Source organism: Loxodonta africana, chromosome 13 (genome assembly GCF_030014295.1).
Source record: "Loxodonta africana isolate mLoxAfr1 chromosome 13, mLoxAfr1.hap2, whole genome shotgun sequence".
Classification (NCBI taxonomy): domain Eukaryota; kingdom Metazoa; phylum Chordata; class Mammalia; order Proboscidea; family Elephantidae; genus Loxodonta; species Loxodonta africana.
Window position 1 is genome coordinate 31,394,760 of NC_087354.1, and position 13,256 is coordinate 31,408,015.

Below are 13,256 nucleotides of genomic sequence, written 5' to 3' on the forward strand. Positions count from 1 at the left end.
AGCCCCTCCAGTCCCCTTTCCCTCCCATCTCTCAAACTGAACTGAAAAGAGAGGACCAGACTTTCTACATAAAGAGCAGTTTTATTCACAACTTCAACAGGGAAGCAAGAAGTACAGCAGGAACATCAATTCCACAGCACTGGACATATTCCTGGTGACTCCAACTAGAAATCACAGTAATGGAGTTACAGAGATCTGATCCCAGGATCTACATCCAGATGGGGCCACTACCAGCGTCCCATTAAGCACCTTCCCTGGGTGGGCACAATCTAAGCCGCCGCGTCGTGTCTGCCCCATTATTTGCATCACTTCTGCAGTATGTGTGCCAGCAGCCTCCTGTACTGAAGGGGAACACACAGAGGAATTGACCTGGGGATGGGGGCAAATGATAGGGGCATCCTGCCATTCCTAACAGCTAAGCAGTTGCACAGGTGGGCAGGTGCAGGCTCTCAGCTGAAGCAGATCCCCCACCACCTTTCTCCCCACAAGGCCTGGGAAGGGTCAGGGGCAGTGGTTTTCTCAGAATAACAGCCCCAACCTCACAGGATGGTCATGACAATCAAAGAGTATCATGGAAGTCTGATAGTGCCTGGCACTGGCCCAGTGTCCAGGCCCTCATTCCCCACCCCCAGCTCTGCTCCTGACCTCACTTCTGAAGCCCCACACCTCAGGGTTAGGTACTGCTTCCTCTGAGAATCTCGAGTAGGTCTGCATGCTTCAGGCCTTCAAGGCCAATAGCCCTAGAGATGCCATCATCTCCCTTCAGGCTCAGCCAACCCAAGCTCCTGACCCTTACATCTGAGGTCCCTGGGCACGAGCGATTCTGTGCGTCAAGAGGGTCAGGGATGTTGGATGGGGCTGAACTTGGTCTTCTCTAGGGAATATCCCCACCCCGTTCTTTCAAAATATATATATGCTAGGCATAGTGGGGGATACGAAGATGAGTCAACAACAGGTGCTGCCAGGCAGCACACAGACTGGTAGGAGTGAACTTAGCTCTCTTTTACTGGGTGCTTTCCATGCACCAAGCACCATGCTGAGCATGTGACATAAATGCTCTCATTTAATGGGAGGTGGGCACTATTATTATCCCTGTTTTATGGATGAGGAAGATGAGGTTTAGAGAGATCAAATGACGTTCCTAAGGTCACACAACTAGTAAGTGGCAGAAGTAGGCTATGAGCCCAGCAAGCTGCCTCCAGAGTCCACATTCATTACCACACTCCTTCTGCACACAGCAAGTACGAGGGAGGACAGCAGGCGATGGTGACAGCATCGGGAGCAGGGAACAGAGGGGCTGCTGCTCTGCCACGCTAGTTCACAACCAAGGCTGATTTTGCCCCCTCCCCTCCTGGGGGAGATATTTGGCAACGTCTGGACACATTTTTGGTTGTCTCAAATGAGGGGAGAGGAGGGTGCTACTGCATCTCATGGCTAGAGACCAGGGATGCTGCTAAACAGCCTACAATGCACAGGTCAGCTCCCCACAACAAAGAATTACCCAGCCCAGAATGTCAAAGAGTGCCGAGGTTGAGGACCCTGCCATAGGTCACTGAGGCAGCACAGCTGAACAGGAAGAGCAAGGCCAAGGGGAGCAGTCTGGCCTCTGTCTTGGCCATGAACCACTAACTGACTTCACCTTAGGGTCCCAGCTCTGGCCACAAGCACAAAGAAGACCCAGCAAAGGTGGACTTGGCTAATGCAGGGACTGGGGGGATAACTGGAGTAGGGCAAGACTGGAGGAGGAAGGTCCTGCTGCGAGAGGCTGGATAATCCTAGGTTGTGACTTCAGACTGGGGATTGGGTCAGAGTTTCTCCATGGGTCAGAGTTGCTCCATGGAGTTTGCTGGGAAGGTCAGCTTCCTTTCTTTGGAGCCCTGGGTCACAAGGAGAGCCTGGAACCCTAGCTTTCTGGAGTCCACACCCATATGCCCAGGGCAGTCCCATTCTAAACCCAATGCTCTGTGGTCATTCACCCTATGCTGGATCCATGGCCAGCCCTGGCTGAGGCTCTCCTGGGCCCAGGGTTGGGGATGTGGTGGGGGCCTGGCTCACCTGGGTACGGGGTCCTGGGCCACCAAGGCTCATGTCTAGGGCTTTCTTTAACAGGACGATCCTGAGCAGATCATGACTCAGCTGCAGTCTCTGGTCCCTCAGGGAGATGTGGGGTGCAGCTCTCAAAGAGGATGGGCTGGGGGCCTCGGGGCTCTTCTTGCCCATGAAGTGACCTGGAAGGGAGGTGCCAAAACACAAGGAAGTTAGGAAGAAGGACCCCACCCCAGTGGGAAAGCTCCCTATCTCTCCCATGTTTCAGCTGTCATGTCAGGGAGCCACAAAGACCCCTCAGTGGTGGTAAAGCCTGCACACCTCAGCTTTTCTTGAAAAGGTGGATGGGTGGAGAGGATGGCATAGCTGGTAGGAGGGTGGCCCTGGGCACTCGGATGGAACCCTTTCAGTTGGGCCGCCTGCACAATGGAGAATGAATGGAGAACGAAGAGGTGCCTGAAAAGTGGATGGGATGTGCAGAGGGAAGACACAGCAGAGGTTCAAAGAAGATTCAACACTCAGCTTTGCCTAAGGTAAGGAAAGGGCACCAGCTGGAAGTTAAGATCTAGGATCTAGAGCCAGCTCTGCCTTAAACTTAGCCAAGTCACTGAGCGGTCAGGTTCTCAGGGCCCCATCTACTGAATTAGACAAACCCCAGGATCCCCCCTGCACGGACAACCATGGTGGAGGAGCGGCCAGAGGGATGGTAAGGAAAATGGGGTCAGAGCAGGGTGAGGCAGGACGCTCGCCCAGGTCTCCAAAGACTTACCGGTCGCCCAGAGGTTGCCCCGCGGGTGCACTCGGATCTTGCTGGCGCGGCTGCGGGGCTCCGGGAGGTCCCAGCTGAGCCGGGCGGCGCCGGCGGCGAGCAGAGCGAAGAGCAGGAGGCCACCCAGCAGCCGAGCGCCCCCCGCCCGCCGGGCCATGGCTATCCCCGGGCGGCTCGGCGCGCTTCCCAGCTGCTCGAGTGGCCGGCGCGCGCCTTCCCTCCTTTTAAAGCCGCGCCTTGGGGGCGGAGCCTGCCCCGCGCGGAGCCGGAGCTGCGGCACCGGGACCCTCCCAGCCCCGCAAGCCCTTCGGCCGGCTTTTCTCTTTCAGAGGCTCGCCACCCTTGGAGGGTCCGTCGGGGAGGCTGCGGCCCTCCACAGACCCGCACATCCGTACGCCGGCCGCACACGTGGGCACCACCAACTTTAGGTAAGCACCGGGCAAAGCGGCCCCTAACCCTCCCGGCCACTCCCACCAGGCTTCACCCCCCCAGTACTGAAGTTGCTCCACCTCTTTAAGCCCCTCTTTTTTTTTCAGAGGGTAAAAATGGGGGTCAGGCGCCTTCCTCTCGCATAACCCTGTCGCTTTGACAGTGCCCAGCAAAGTGCCAGGCTTCAGCGGCGCTCCATGAAATTCCCCTCAGCCCCTCAGGGGAATGTGACCGCGATCACCCCGTCCTCTACCCGCTCACTGGCAGCACTCACCAGGTCACCTGGAAATCGCCCACAACAGGTGCTGGGGGGGACTACAGAATGATGGATGGTGGAATAAGTAGCGGCTCCTGGGAGCCGGGGAATATCCATCTCCTGGTAGGGAGAGCCTGGACTGTCGGCTGGGCAGCAGGCAGATCTCTTCTGGGTCAGGGGGATGGGGGGAGCACGGGAACCCATACACAAGCTGTGTGACCTTATCAGAACTCAGCTGTAACAGGAAATAACTACGTTGCCCTATTTTAAAATTGTTGTGTGCCAATTCTGACTCATAGCGACCCTATAGGACAGAGTATAACTGCCCCATAGCATTTCCAAGGAGGGCTGGTGGATTTGAACTGCGGACCTTTGGGTTAGCAGCCAGAGCTCTTAACCACTTTGTCACCAGGACTCCATAACTACATTTTTTAAGCACTATTATTCTGTGGCCAGAAGCAGCAGTCCCAAGGACCTGCTCTCACACTCAGCTCTCTCCTCCTCCAAGGACTGTTGGGACTTGTCTTGGGAAGCAACAACTTTTGAATCAATGGCTTCACTTAATGAGCAGGGGAAGATGCTGTGCTCCAGAATAATATATTTGTTTTCCTAAGCATTTAGTAACAACCAATGTCCAGAGCACTATGCTAGGCACAGGAGGCGGAGAGACAAAGATGACCCTCCACTTCCAAGAGAGTTTACTACCTCACTGGAGAGAGAGACTTGGTACACAATGGAGCAAATGATGGAGGAGTTGGCTGCAGACCAACCGGGGCTTTGAGCTCCTGACTGGGACACTCCACAGTGTGGTTGTGGTGGAACCTACTGCCCAGTCTGGCTCAACAGTGGCACTTGCTATCATTACTCTTCCACGTTTCTAGCTCAGCAAGACCTGCTGGCTCTATGGATCAGCATCTTGAAAGGTAAAATTTACATGAGAAGCTGGCTGTCATGCTGAGCTTCCAGGAGCATGACACACAGGACAGGGACACTCCATTTCTGGCTCTGGCTTTTTCTGAAATCTCTTGCTTCTCATTCCCTGCCCTGGCATTTACACCTCTCTGCTTTCTTGTCACTGTTCAGCCACAGTGTTCAGATATAGCTCTTATCACCTTCCCATAATAATCATTCCCTTTGCGACCCCCTCCCTCTCCTCTGCATCTATCACACACCCATCCTATTTCCTCTGGTCCACGGACATACAAATTAGTGGGAAGATATAGGAGCTGGTATTTATTGAGTGCTGCCTCATCTAATGCTTGAAGAAGCTTGTAAGTAGGTTAAGCTCTCCTCATTTTATAGGTGAGGAAACAGTAATGAAAGACACATCAAACAGTAATGGAGCTGGACTCAGATTCCATGTCTGTCTGGACCACAGTGCCCAGAGGTCCCCCAAGGTCATGCAGGGCAGACACAGCTCTCTCTGAGCCACACCCACTCCTCTTTTACCATCCCAAGTTTAAACGTCAAGTTGGTTCAGATTTCTCAGGAGGCAGAGGGGATGGGTACAACATTTGGAGTTTCACCTCTCTTCTGCAGGTGAACAGTGGCACTTTGGGTTCTGTTCTGGCAGGTTTATTTATACTTAAGCCAGACTCCTCTGATACAGCCTGGGGTTCACAGATCCAACCAGAGCTCTAAGAGACTGATCTCAGACGCCCTCGGGATTGTTTTATCTGTCAGCCTAGCACAGGCAAAAAGGGTGCTCTGAGGACTCCAGAGAAAGAGGCAGGTGAGTAGCTCCACAGTCAGCTATGAAACATGTTCACGCAGAGAGGAACCCTAGGTATGCCTCCCAGGAAAAAGGGAGGCATAGCAGACAGGGTGGCTTGCCCAAGACAGCAGTTCCAAGCAGGGTCTCCCAGGCAGTGCTAGGCTCAGTTTAGAATGAGAAGACCTCAACTGCTACCTGCCTGTTCCCCAAGTCCATTCTGATGGCAAGGGGAATCCCAAGGGCCCCATCCACTGGGAAAGACTGGCAGTGAATCATGTGGAGGGGCAGGGGGAAGCTCTTCAGCACTCACCCTTGACCCCTGCCAGGATTCTACAGCATTAAGGACATTCTTAGGAAATGTAGAACAGATCCATAGGACAATCCAAAAAATGACTAAAATGGTAAAAGATACATGGCAAATCTTGTTATAACCAACACCAACACAACATTTAAACTGTATTGTGTTTTTTGTTTTTGTTTTTTTATCAACAGTTGCTTGAAATAAAGGGCGTATGTTGTTGTTATATTTTCATTAGACTGGGATTAATTATAGTAATACCTCTTCACAACCGAATCTTTCATTGTTGTCTGCTTTCCAGAAGCACTCCTGCATGCATGCTTCTTTGATTCTCAACATTGCTCTGATGTAGTAGGCTGGTATGATGCCTGTTTCACAGATCAGTCAGTTACCTCAAGTACAAAGAAAATAAGCTGCAAGGACGCTAAATGGACAAAACCAGATTGAGTACTTCAAATACATTAAATGTACTGAGGATGCTGATCTATAAAGCATAAATTTAGATTAGACAAAACTGAGCCTAAAGAAAATCATCAGGAATGGTGTAAAATTTCAGTCCTGGCAAACCTTTGAGCACAAACTTCATCTCTAGGAGGCTGGGGGGTACAGAGAAATATCCTGGGATATCTTAGGTGCTGCCCTTTGGTTCCAGGATGAGGAAGGAGCTGCAGAACCAGGAAAACAGCAGAATCTTTAAGGGAGGCGGAAAAGAAAATCAGGGATATTTCATACAATTTCTCAAAGTCTGATGGAACACATAGGGATTAGTTATGAGAACATCAACCATTAAGAAGGAAATCCTTCAGAAACTGAAATTGCCAAAACACAAAATGTTTTTTTAAAGGCAATCTTCAAAAAAAGAGAAAATACCTATGTCTAATGAGGAAGTAGGTCCCTGGGTGTCAAATGATTTGCTCTCAGCTACCAATTGAAAAGTTGGCAGTTCAAATCCATCCAGAGGTGCCATGAAGAAAGGCCTACAATCGTCTTCCATAAAATTCCAGCCACTGAAAACCCTGTCGGGTACAGTTGTACTCTAAAACACACAGGGTCACCATGAGTCAGAATTGACTCAATAGCAACGGGTTTGGCTTTAATGAGGAAGTATGACCATCCTAAAAGTGGCTAAGAAAATGAAGCACCTACTACTTAGCTAAATGGTGCAGGTGTTCAGGGAAGCTATGAAAACCTAAGAAATTGAGCAGCCCTAGGTCCAACATTTACAATTATTCAGGTGTAATATTTATGTACCTCAGAGGATCTTTCAATTACTGAAATCAGTACTCTCTAAACTCCAAAGAGGTTTAAATGTTTCAGAGTTTGATTGGGAATCTCACTATGTCTAGGAGACTTACTTATCTGAGCAAATCCAGGGAATAAAAACCTAGAGCCTCTAAAGGAGGATTCCCAAAACCTTTGCAAGTATAAGGCTAGACTTTATGAAGGCCGAAAGACTGGGTCATGACACCCAGCACTGTGACATGGTAAAAGCAAAAGACTTGAGCTCTGGCTCTGCCACACATGGACTATGCGACACTGGGCAAATTCCTCAATGTCTCCTGGTTTTTCTCTTTTATAAAAAGGTTATTTTGAGGACTAAATGAAAGTAAAAGTTCATTGTAAATTGTGAGGTGCTTAGCAGAACATCTGGCACATATTAAATACCAAAAAAAAAAAAAAAAGAAACCCGTTACCGTCGAGTTGATTCTGACTCATAGCAACCCTATAGGACAGAGTAGAACTGCCCCATAGAGTTTCCAAGGAGTGCCTGGTGGATTCGAACTGCCGACCTTCTGGTTAGCACCTGTAGCACTTAACCACTATGCCACTACAGTTTCCTAAATACTCAATATTATTAGCACTGGACCCCAGGGAAATAATGCATGCTTTAAATCTGAAGACCACGACAGAGAAAAAGCATCCCCTGGGTAGCAGGTAAGGCTGTGCTGTTAACACAACGCCCCTGCGCAATACCTATTACATCGTGAGTAACTTTACCAAACCAAAAAAACCCATTGCCGCCGAGGTGATTCCAACTCATAGCGACCCTATAGGACAGAGTAGAGCTGCCCCATAGAGTTTACAAGGAGGGCTTGATGGATTTGAACTGCCGACCTTTAGGTTAGCAGCCATAGCACTTAACCACTACGCCACCAGGGTTTCTGGAGTAACTTTAGAGAAACTAAAATGCCAGCACATCTACCTCAACTCTTAATCAATTCCAAGACAGAGTTCTATACATCATTCTCTTTTTTGGCTTAAATAAATAGTCAGGCTGACAGTGTTGATCAAAGCTTGATGTTAGCTGATTTACTTGCCTGATTAAAGTCTTGAGTACATATTCTTCTAACTATACTCCTTGAATTAAAGCTGGAATCAAGCTTACCAATCCAAATAAACAGGCCACTTAAAGTAAGGGTTTTGGAGAAGTGATTCTTAATCAAATAGGTGACATTCCAGAATCTCCTAAGATTGACAGGTCAGGGATATAGACAGCATTTAAGTCATATTCAATATAATAAAAATATGACTTTATATGAGAGGAGTAACTACCATTTTTATAATACAAACTTAAGCAAGATGAAATATTCTTGGCTGGTGAAGATAAAAGGGAGGGTATTATAGGCCTATGGAAGGGGGTGAGGGGCAGTGTCAGAATGGAGAGGAGGTATGAAATTTTTGTTTCTTAAAAGGGGACATGAATTTAAAAGAATAAGGTACGCTCTTCTGTAGGAAAGCTAGCTGATCACATTGCAGCTGGTCTTTTTATGAGGTCAACCATATCTACTAATTACCAGGACTCTTCATTTAAGACAAAATTTGGCTTTAGGCACACACACACTTCAGTTGCCTGTTCTCTTTAGAGAGAGTTCTTCAGAACTCTCAACCCAACTCCTCTGGAATATTGCTCATTATAAGCAGAATTTGGTTAAGAACTCAAAAAACCGAATCAAGGTGGCTTAACTACTGAAACTCCACAGGACCTCGTGATTCAGCAGTCTCCCATGGACCGTCAGCACTGCATTACAAGGGCTTTTGAAAAAGTATTTAAAGTTTACTCTTATTACATTTGTTCCTCATTATGTGTGTCTAGCCTTCAGGCTCTTACATTGCTTAAAGTCTGAAGCTCAGTGGATGTTCTATTGAGTTGTTTTGTTAAGTGGTCATGGTAGAGGCTCAGTAACATCTAGTTTAAAGAATGGGTCCATCTAAAATTATGAAGTAGAACTTGGTGGGCTTAACTACCCATCTATTCTTGTATGGCAGCAGATCCACATTTTTTTTTTTTTAAATAAGGAAAATCATTGCCTGCTCTTGAGCCCTTATATTCAGGAACATGAACTAGCTCCTCAACCTGTTAAAGATGTCAACTCTGCCTCTAAACCCAAAAAAACCAAACCCACTGCCATAGAGTCAATCCTAATTCATAGCGACCCTATGGGGTTTCCAAGGCTATAAATCTTTACAGAAGCAGACTGTGATATCTTTCTCCCAGAGTGGCTCATGGGTTCAAACCGCTGACCTTCTGGTTAAGAGCCAACTGCTTTAGCCACTGTGCACCAGGTATCCTAACTCTACCTCTAGTGCCTATTAAAGTATGTGGCCAAGAGAATATCCACAGCCTTGTCTGTAACATTTATAGAGGAGACTGCTTGCAGGAAGCATGGCCCTGCAGAGCTCTGACTCTTTGCAGTTTCTGCCAAACTATGTCTACACTGAAGAATGTCCTCTGAAACAGCCCTAGGAAAATCACTAGGCTAGCTAGTGTAGGAACCGCTGCACAGTATCACATAGTGCTTTTGCAAGGAGTTCCCAGGAGAGAAATTTCTTGGTTCTTGGTTACCACAGTTTTTGGGTTTTTTTCCCCCTTTATTTTATGTCCATTCCATAAAGCATAGAAATGACTATTTCCCTCTTTGCACTAGCTGCTAAGGAACTGAGAGCCACAGCTATGGATCTCCTATAGCAGACCATGGAACCTTCTGAGATGTCAGCAATGGGTTTGGTTTTTCGGGTCTTAGCCTTACCTCTGATTTCATTCCTTTCTCCTCCCACACTCATTTTGCTCCCCAGCCATGAATTCTTCAATTATTTTGTATTTTATCACATAGTACTGAGTGTATCTTTACAAGCCACCCCAAGGCCTTTTTGGAACAAGGCAGGGTATAAATAAGTCTAAAATGTGCAGAGCATTGTGATAGGGACTAGGGAACATGTATGCAAGGATGAATCAGATGCTGGTCTTGTCTTAATGCCTTCAAGGAGCTGGCTTCTGGTAGGGGAGAGGGACACATGTCAGATAAACCCCTCTGAGGGCACTCTTAGAGAGGGGAGCATGAAGAAAGCACAGGGGAGCATGAGAAGGAAGCACCATGCCCTTGAAAACTTAAGAGTAGAAAGGGTGCCTCTTTTGGGCTCCCTGTGCATCTCTCTATCACTTACTATTCTATGTGAAAAAAATTGTTAACACACGCTGCTCCTTTTAAGGCACTGAGTTCCTAGCCAAAAAGGATCTTTACTTACCTAGGGCCTAGCCCAAAATCTGGCACAGGAGTAGACGCTCAATGTCTGCTAGATGAGAAAGCCTTTAGAAGGTAGAGAAGCAAGTAAGCACCCCATGCAGAGGGACCAGCATAAGCAAGGACTGGATATCTGTATAGTGAGACCAATGTCAAAGGTATAAGAATGTAGGGACTGCCAAGCTGAGGCTGGAAACATCACGAAAGCCCAGAATGCTACATGACACTCAGAAGGCAATGTCCTCACCATTTTTTGGCAACCCTGAGCATTCTATAACCTGTCCCGGTTACACGACATCTTTTTCACACCCAGATTCCCCATAAGTCGTGTGTGAAGAGTAGTATTTGTTGTTCTATTCCTCAAAACCTAACTGATAACACCTACAGTTCTACTGAGGTAAAACAGTGACAAAAACATGCCAGCCAGAGAACAGTCTGAACAGGCTGTCTCCTTGACTGAATGAGTATCTTAAGAAAGGTGGGCAATCCATTTAAGGAGCTAGCATCAGCTGAATCATCTCTGAAGCATAACAGAGTGATAATGTCATAACAAGCGTGCCCTAAAATACTACAATAGCCCCCCCGCCATGTTCCGAGGGCTAAATTTTACACTTGGTAACGCACTTACATAAGCGACCAAGAAATTCACCCAACAGTGACAGCTTTTATTCCAAGCCTAGCCTCTCCGAAAGAACTGTGTGACTCCCCAAGAAAAGTAACAAAAGCCAATATGTCTCACACAAGAGACACAACAGAAGAGTCCAAACATACACATAACCGGGATCAACATAAGAAAGTCTGGAAAGGGCACATGCAACTAAAATGGAACCATACAGTGTTAAAAGTTTTAGATTCAAATTTGACACGCCCAAGATAACACACTTACTAAATAACAGATCAGTACGAATCACTTTGATGATTCATATGCTGTGCCTCAGAATAACGGCTCAACAACAAGGCTAGCTTAAGTTACTGCCTCTGGATCCAAGGCATTGATTATTACCAAACATTTAGTACAGTGTCTATAAAATGAGTCTCGGCCCTGAAGGAGCTTACAATCTGGCTGGGGAGCTTGAAGCCATATCCACAAGTTTAGACAAACAACATAAGGCCACAAATGCTGAGTGACATAGGAAGAACAATTATTTTGTGAAGGAAGTGAGACTCAGACAAGCAGAAAAGAGAGCATGAGAAAATATAAGTGAAAACATCCAGTAGCATGGCACGAGGTTGCCTACCTCTAGCTGAATTCAAAGTTTGAACATCACATATTGCTAAAAGGGTAGGGTGAACACAGAACTTATGGTCCAAACCAGGGTCACTTCTAAAAATGAAAGACACTAAATATAATTAATAGGTAGTAATTGATCTAACCACCACCCATCTGTCAGTGTATCATATTATGGTAGCTTGAATGTTGCTATAATGTTGGAAGTTATGCCACAGGTATTTCAAATACCAACAGGTTTACCTGTGGTAGACAGATTTCAGAGGAGCTTCCAGACGAAGACAGACTAGGAAGAAAGGCATGGTGATCTAGTCCTAAAAGTTAGCCAGTGAAAACCTTAAGGATCACAGTAGAACACTGTCTGACTCTTTTGCTTTGGACACATGATCAGGAGGAATCAACTGCTAGAGGACATCATGTTTGGTGAAGCAGAAGTCCAGGGAGGACAAAGGAGACTCTTGGTGACATGGGTTGGCACAAGAGCCACAACAATGGACTCAAACATGTTGGCAATCACGAGAATGATGCAGGGCTAGGCACTGTTTTGTTTTGCTTCATCCATATTCAAGTCCATTGTTGTGGCTATTGTGCCAATCCATCTTTGCCATGAGTCGAAGTCAACCTGACAGCAGCTACTTACCGAACTGATCTAAAATAGACATAGACTGGCACATTACAGGCAAACTGGGACATATGGTCACCCAAACAACAGGCAGTTATTGAATATGTACTTCTGGATCCAGGTGATGGCAATGAGAGTGGAATAACAGAGATAAATGTAGGACTTGGTAACTGACTAGACATGGTAGGAGAATGAAAACCTAGGCCAATACTGCTTCATAGAAAATGTGGAATCTGGAGGGGAAGTTTCAGGGAATCCTCGTTAACTTGAATTTAAAGATGGGGGCAATGAAGTAGAAGTGTCCAGTGGGAACCAAGGGACATGACGGAGAACTGTGAACAGCTGTTAGGAAAAATCATGAAGAGACTTAACAGTTGGCGTTACAAAAGTGGATGCATGATAGCCAAGAGATAATCCCGTCACTAAACTCTCATTTAAAGCGTTATCAGTTCTCACACTCTTCTTCTCCCATTTCTTTCACAACTTGCCACTCTCCCGGCCAAACCCCAGAGATGTCAGCATTCCATAAAGTATAAACTTGAGCCTCTCTGGTACTTCTTATATTTTCAAAAAGCTTTTAAAATACATCATATTTACTAATAAAATCTCTCAATTTTAAGTCTTCTATTTTAGCACCAAACTAGAAAACATTAAAACTGGGAACATAATACCTTTTCTCACAAATAATCCTTTTTAATTTTAGCTAGTAGAGCAATTCAAATCTTTCAAGATTATTTGATAAATTCTTCAGGGAAATTTAGCTGTTGCTTGCAAATACAGTATCCAGCAAAGGAGGAAAAATAATACTTCCACAAAGCTGGGTGAGAGAATATGCAACTGAGGAAAATATTAATATTTTCCCCTCAATGCCTGACAGGATTCCTAGCAAGCTAGATCACAGAAGACCCTGGGTTCTCAGCCCTGCCAGCGCAGCATACTACTTCCCCAGAGTCATCCTAGAAAGGCTGGTACAACATCAGTCAATATACTGATTGGCTGAGCAGTTAACCTTATCTTTCACAGGCAATTAAAAAAAAAAAAAATTTCACAGGCAATTAGGAGGGGAAAAAATGGAGTAAGTAGTAATTTTCTGCCGTTCCACACACAGAGGGCTGTTCCAACACTCTCCTTGGCTCACAAGAAAATAAAAGTACTACGTAAGCCTCATAGACTGGTTCAAAGAAGCATTTGTTAGCAGTGATTTGCCAAGCTTCATACTCTGTTGAGACCATTAAGAGCCCATATCCAAAGCCTGAAGGCTAGTTAATGGATTTAGGATGGCACTGTTCTCTACAAGTGGAAGCTTTCAGAAGATTAATTGCCCCTATTCCATCCATTAGCATTATAGTATGGACTGATTGCCACCTCAGTTGA

General features: G+C 46.4%; 1 protein-coding gene across 2 annotated transcripts; it reads right to left on the bottom strand.

The window, feature by feature from the left end:
- Window positions 1-170: 170 nt before the first annotated feature.
- NMB (neuromedin B) lies at window positions 171-2,972 on the bottom strand. Of its 2 annotated transcripts, none has more exons than XM_010593804.3 (3): window positions 2,816-2,972; window positions 2,056-2,228; window positions 171-336 (listed from the first exon to the last, which is right to left on the bottom strand). In XM_010593804.3, the coding sequence occupies exons 1-3, from the start codon at window positions 2,970-2,972 to the stop codon at window positions 172-174; spliced, it is 495 nt and encodes a 164-aa protein (XP_010592106.1). In that variant the 3' UTR covers window position 171. The 2 variants fall into 2 exon arrangements, with proteins under 2 accessions (XP_010592106.1, XP_003413920.1); XM_003413872.4 differs by having other exon boundaries at window positions 184-341.
- Between the last annotated feature and the right edge of the window lie 10,284 nt (window positions 2,973-13,256).

Bases quoted from the DNA above. Each gene is read 5' to 3' on its own strand.
- NMB (XM_010593804.3), bottom strand. From the start codon at position 2,972: ATGGCCCGGCGGGCGGGGGGCGCTCGGCTGCTGGGTGGCCTCCTGCTC. The intron at 2,229-2,815 runs GTAAGTCTTTGG...CCTCCCTTCCAG, and splicing joins GGGCAACCTCTGGGCGACCG to GTCACTTCATGGGCAAGAAG. The intron at 337-2,055 runs GTGAGCCAGGCC...CCTTCAGTACAG, and splicing joins GCCCAGGACCCCGTACCCAG to GAGGCTGCTGGCACACATAC.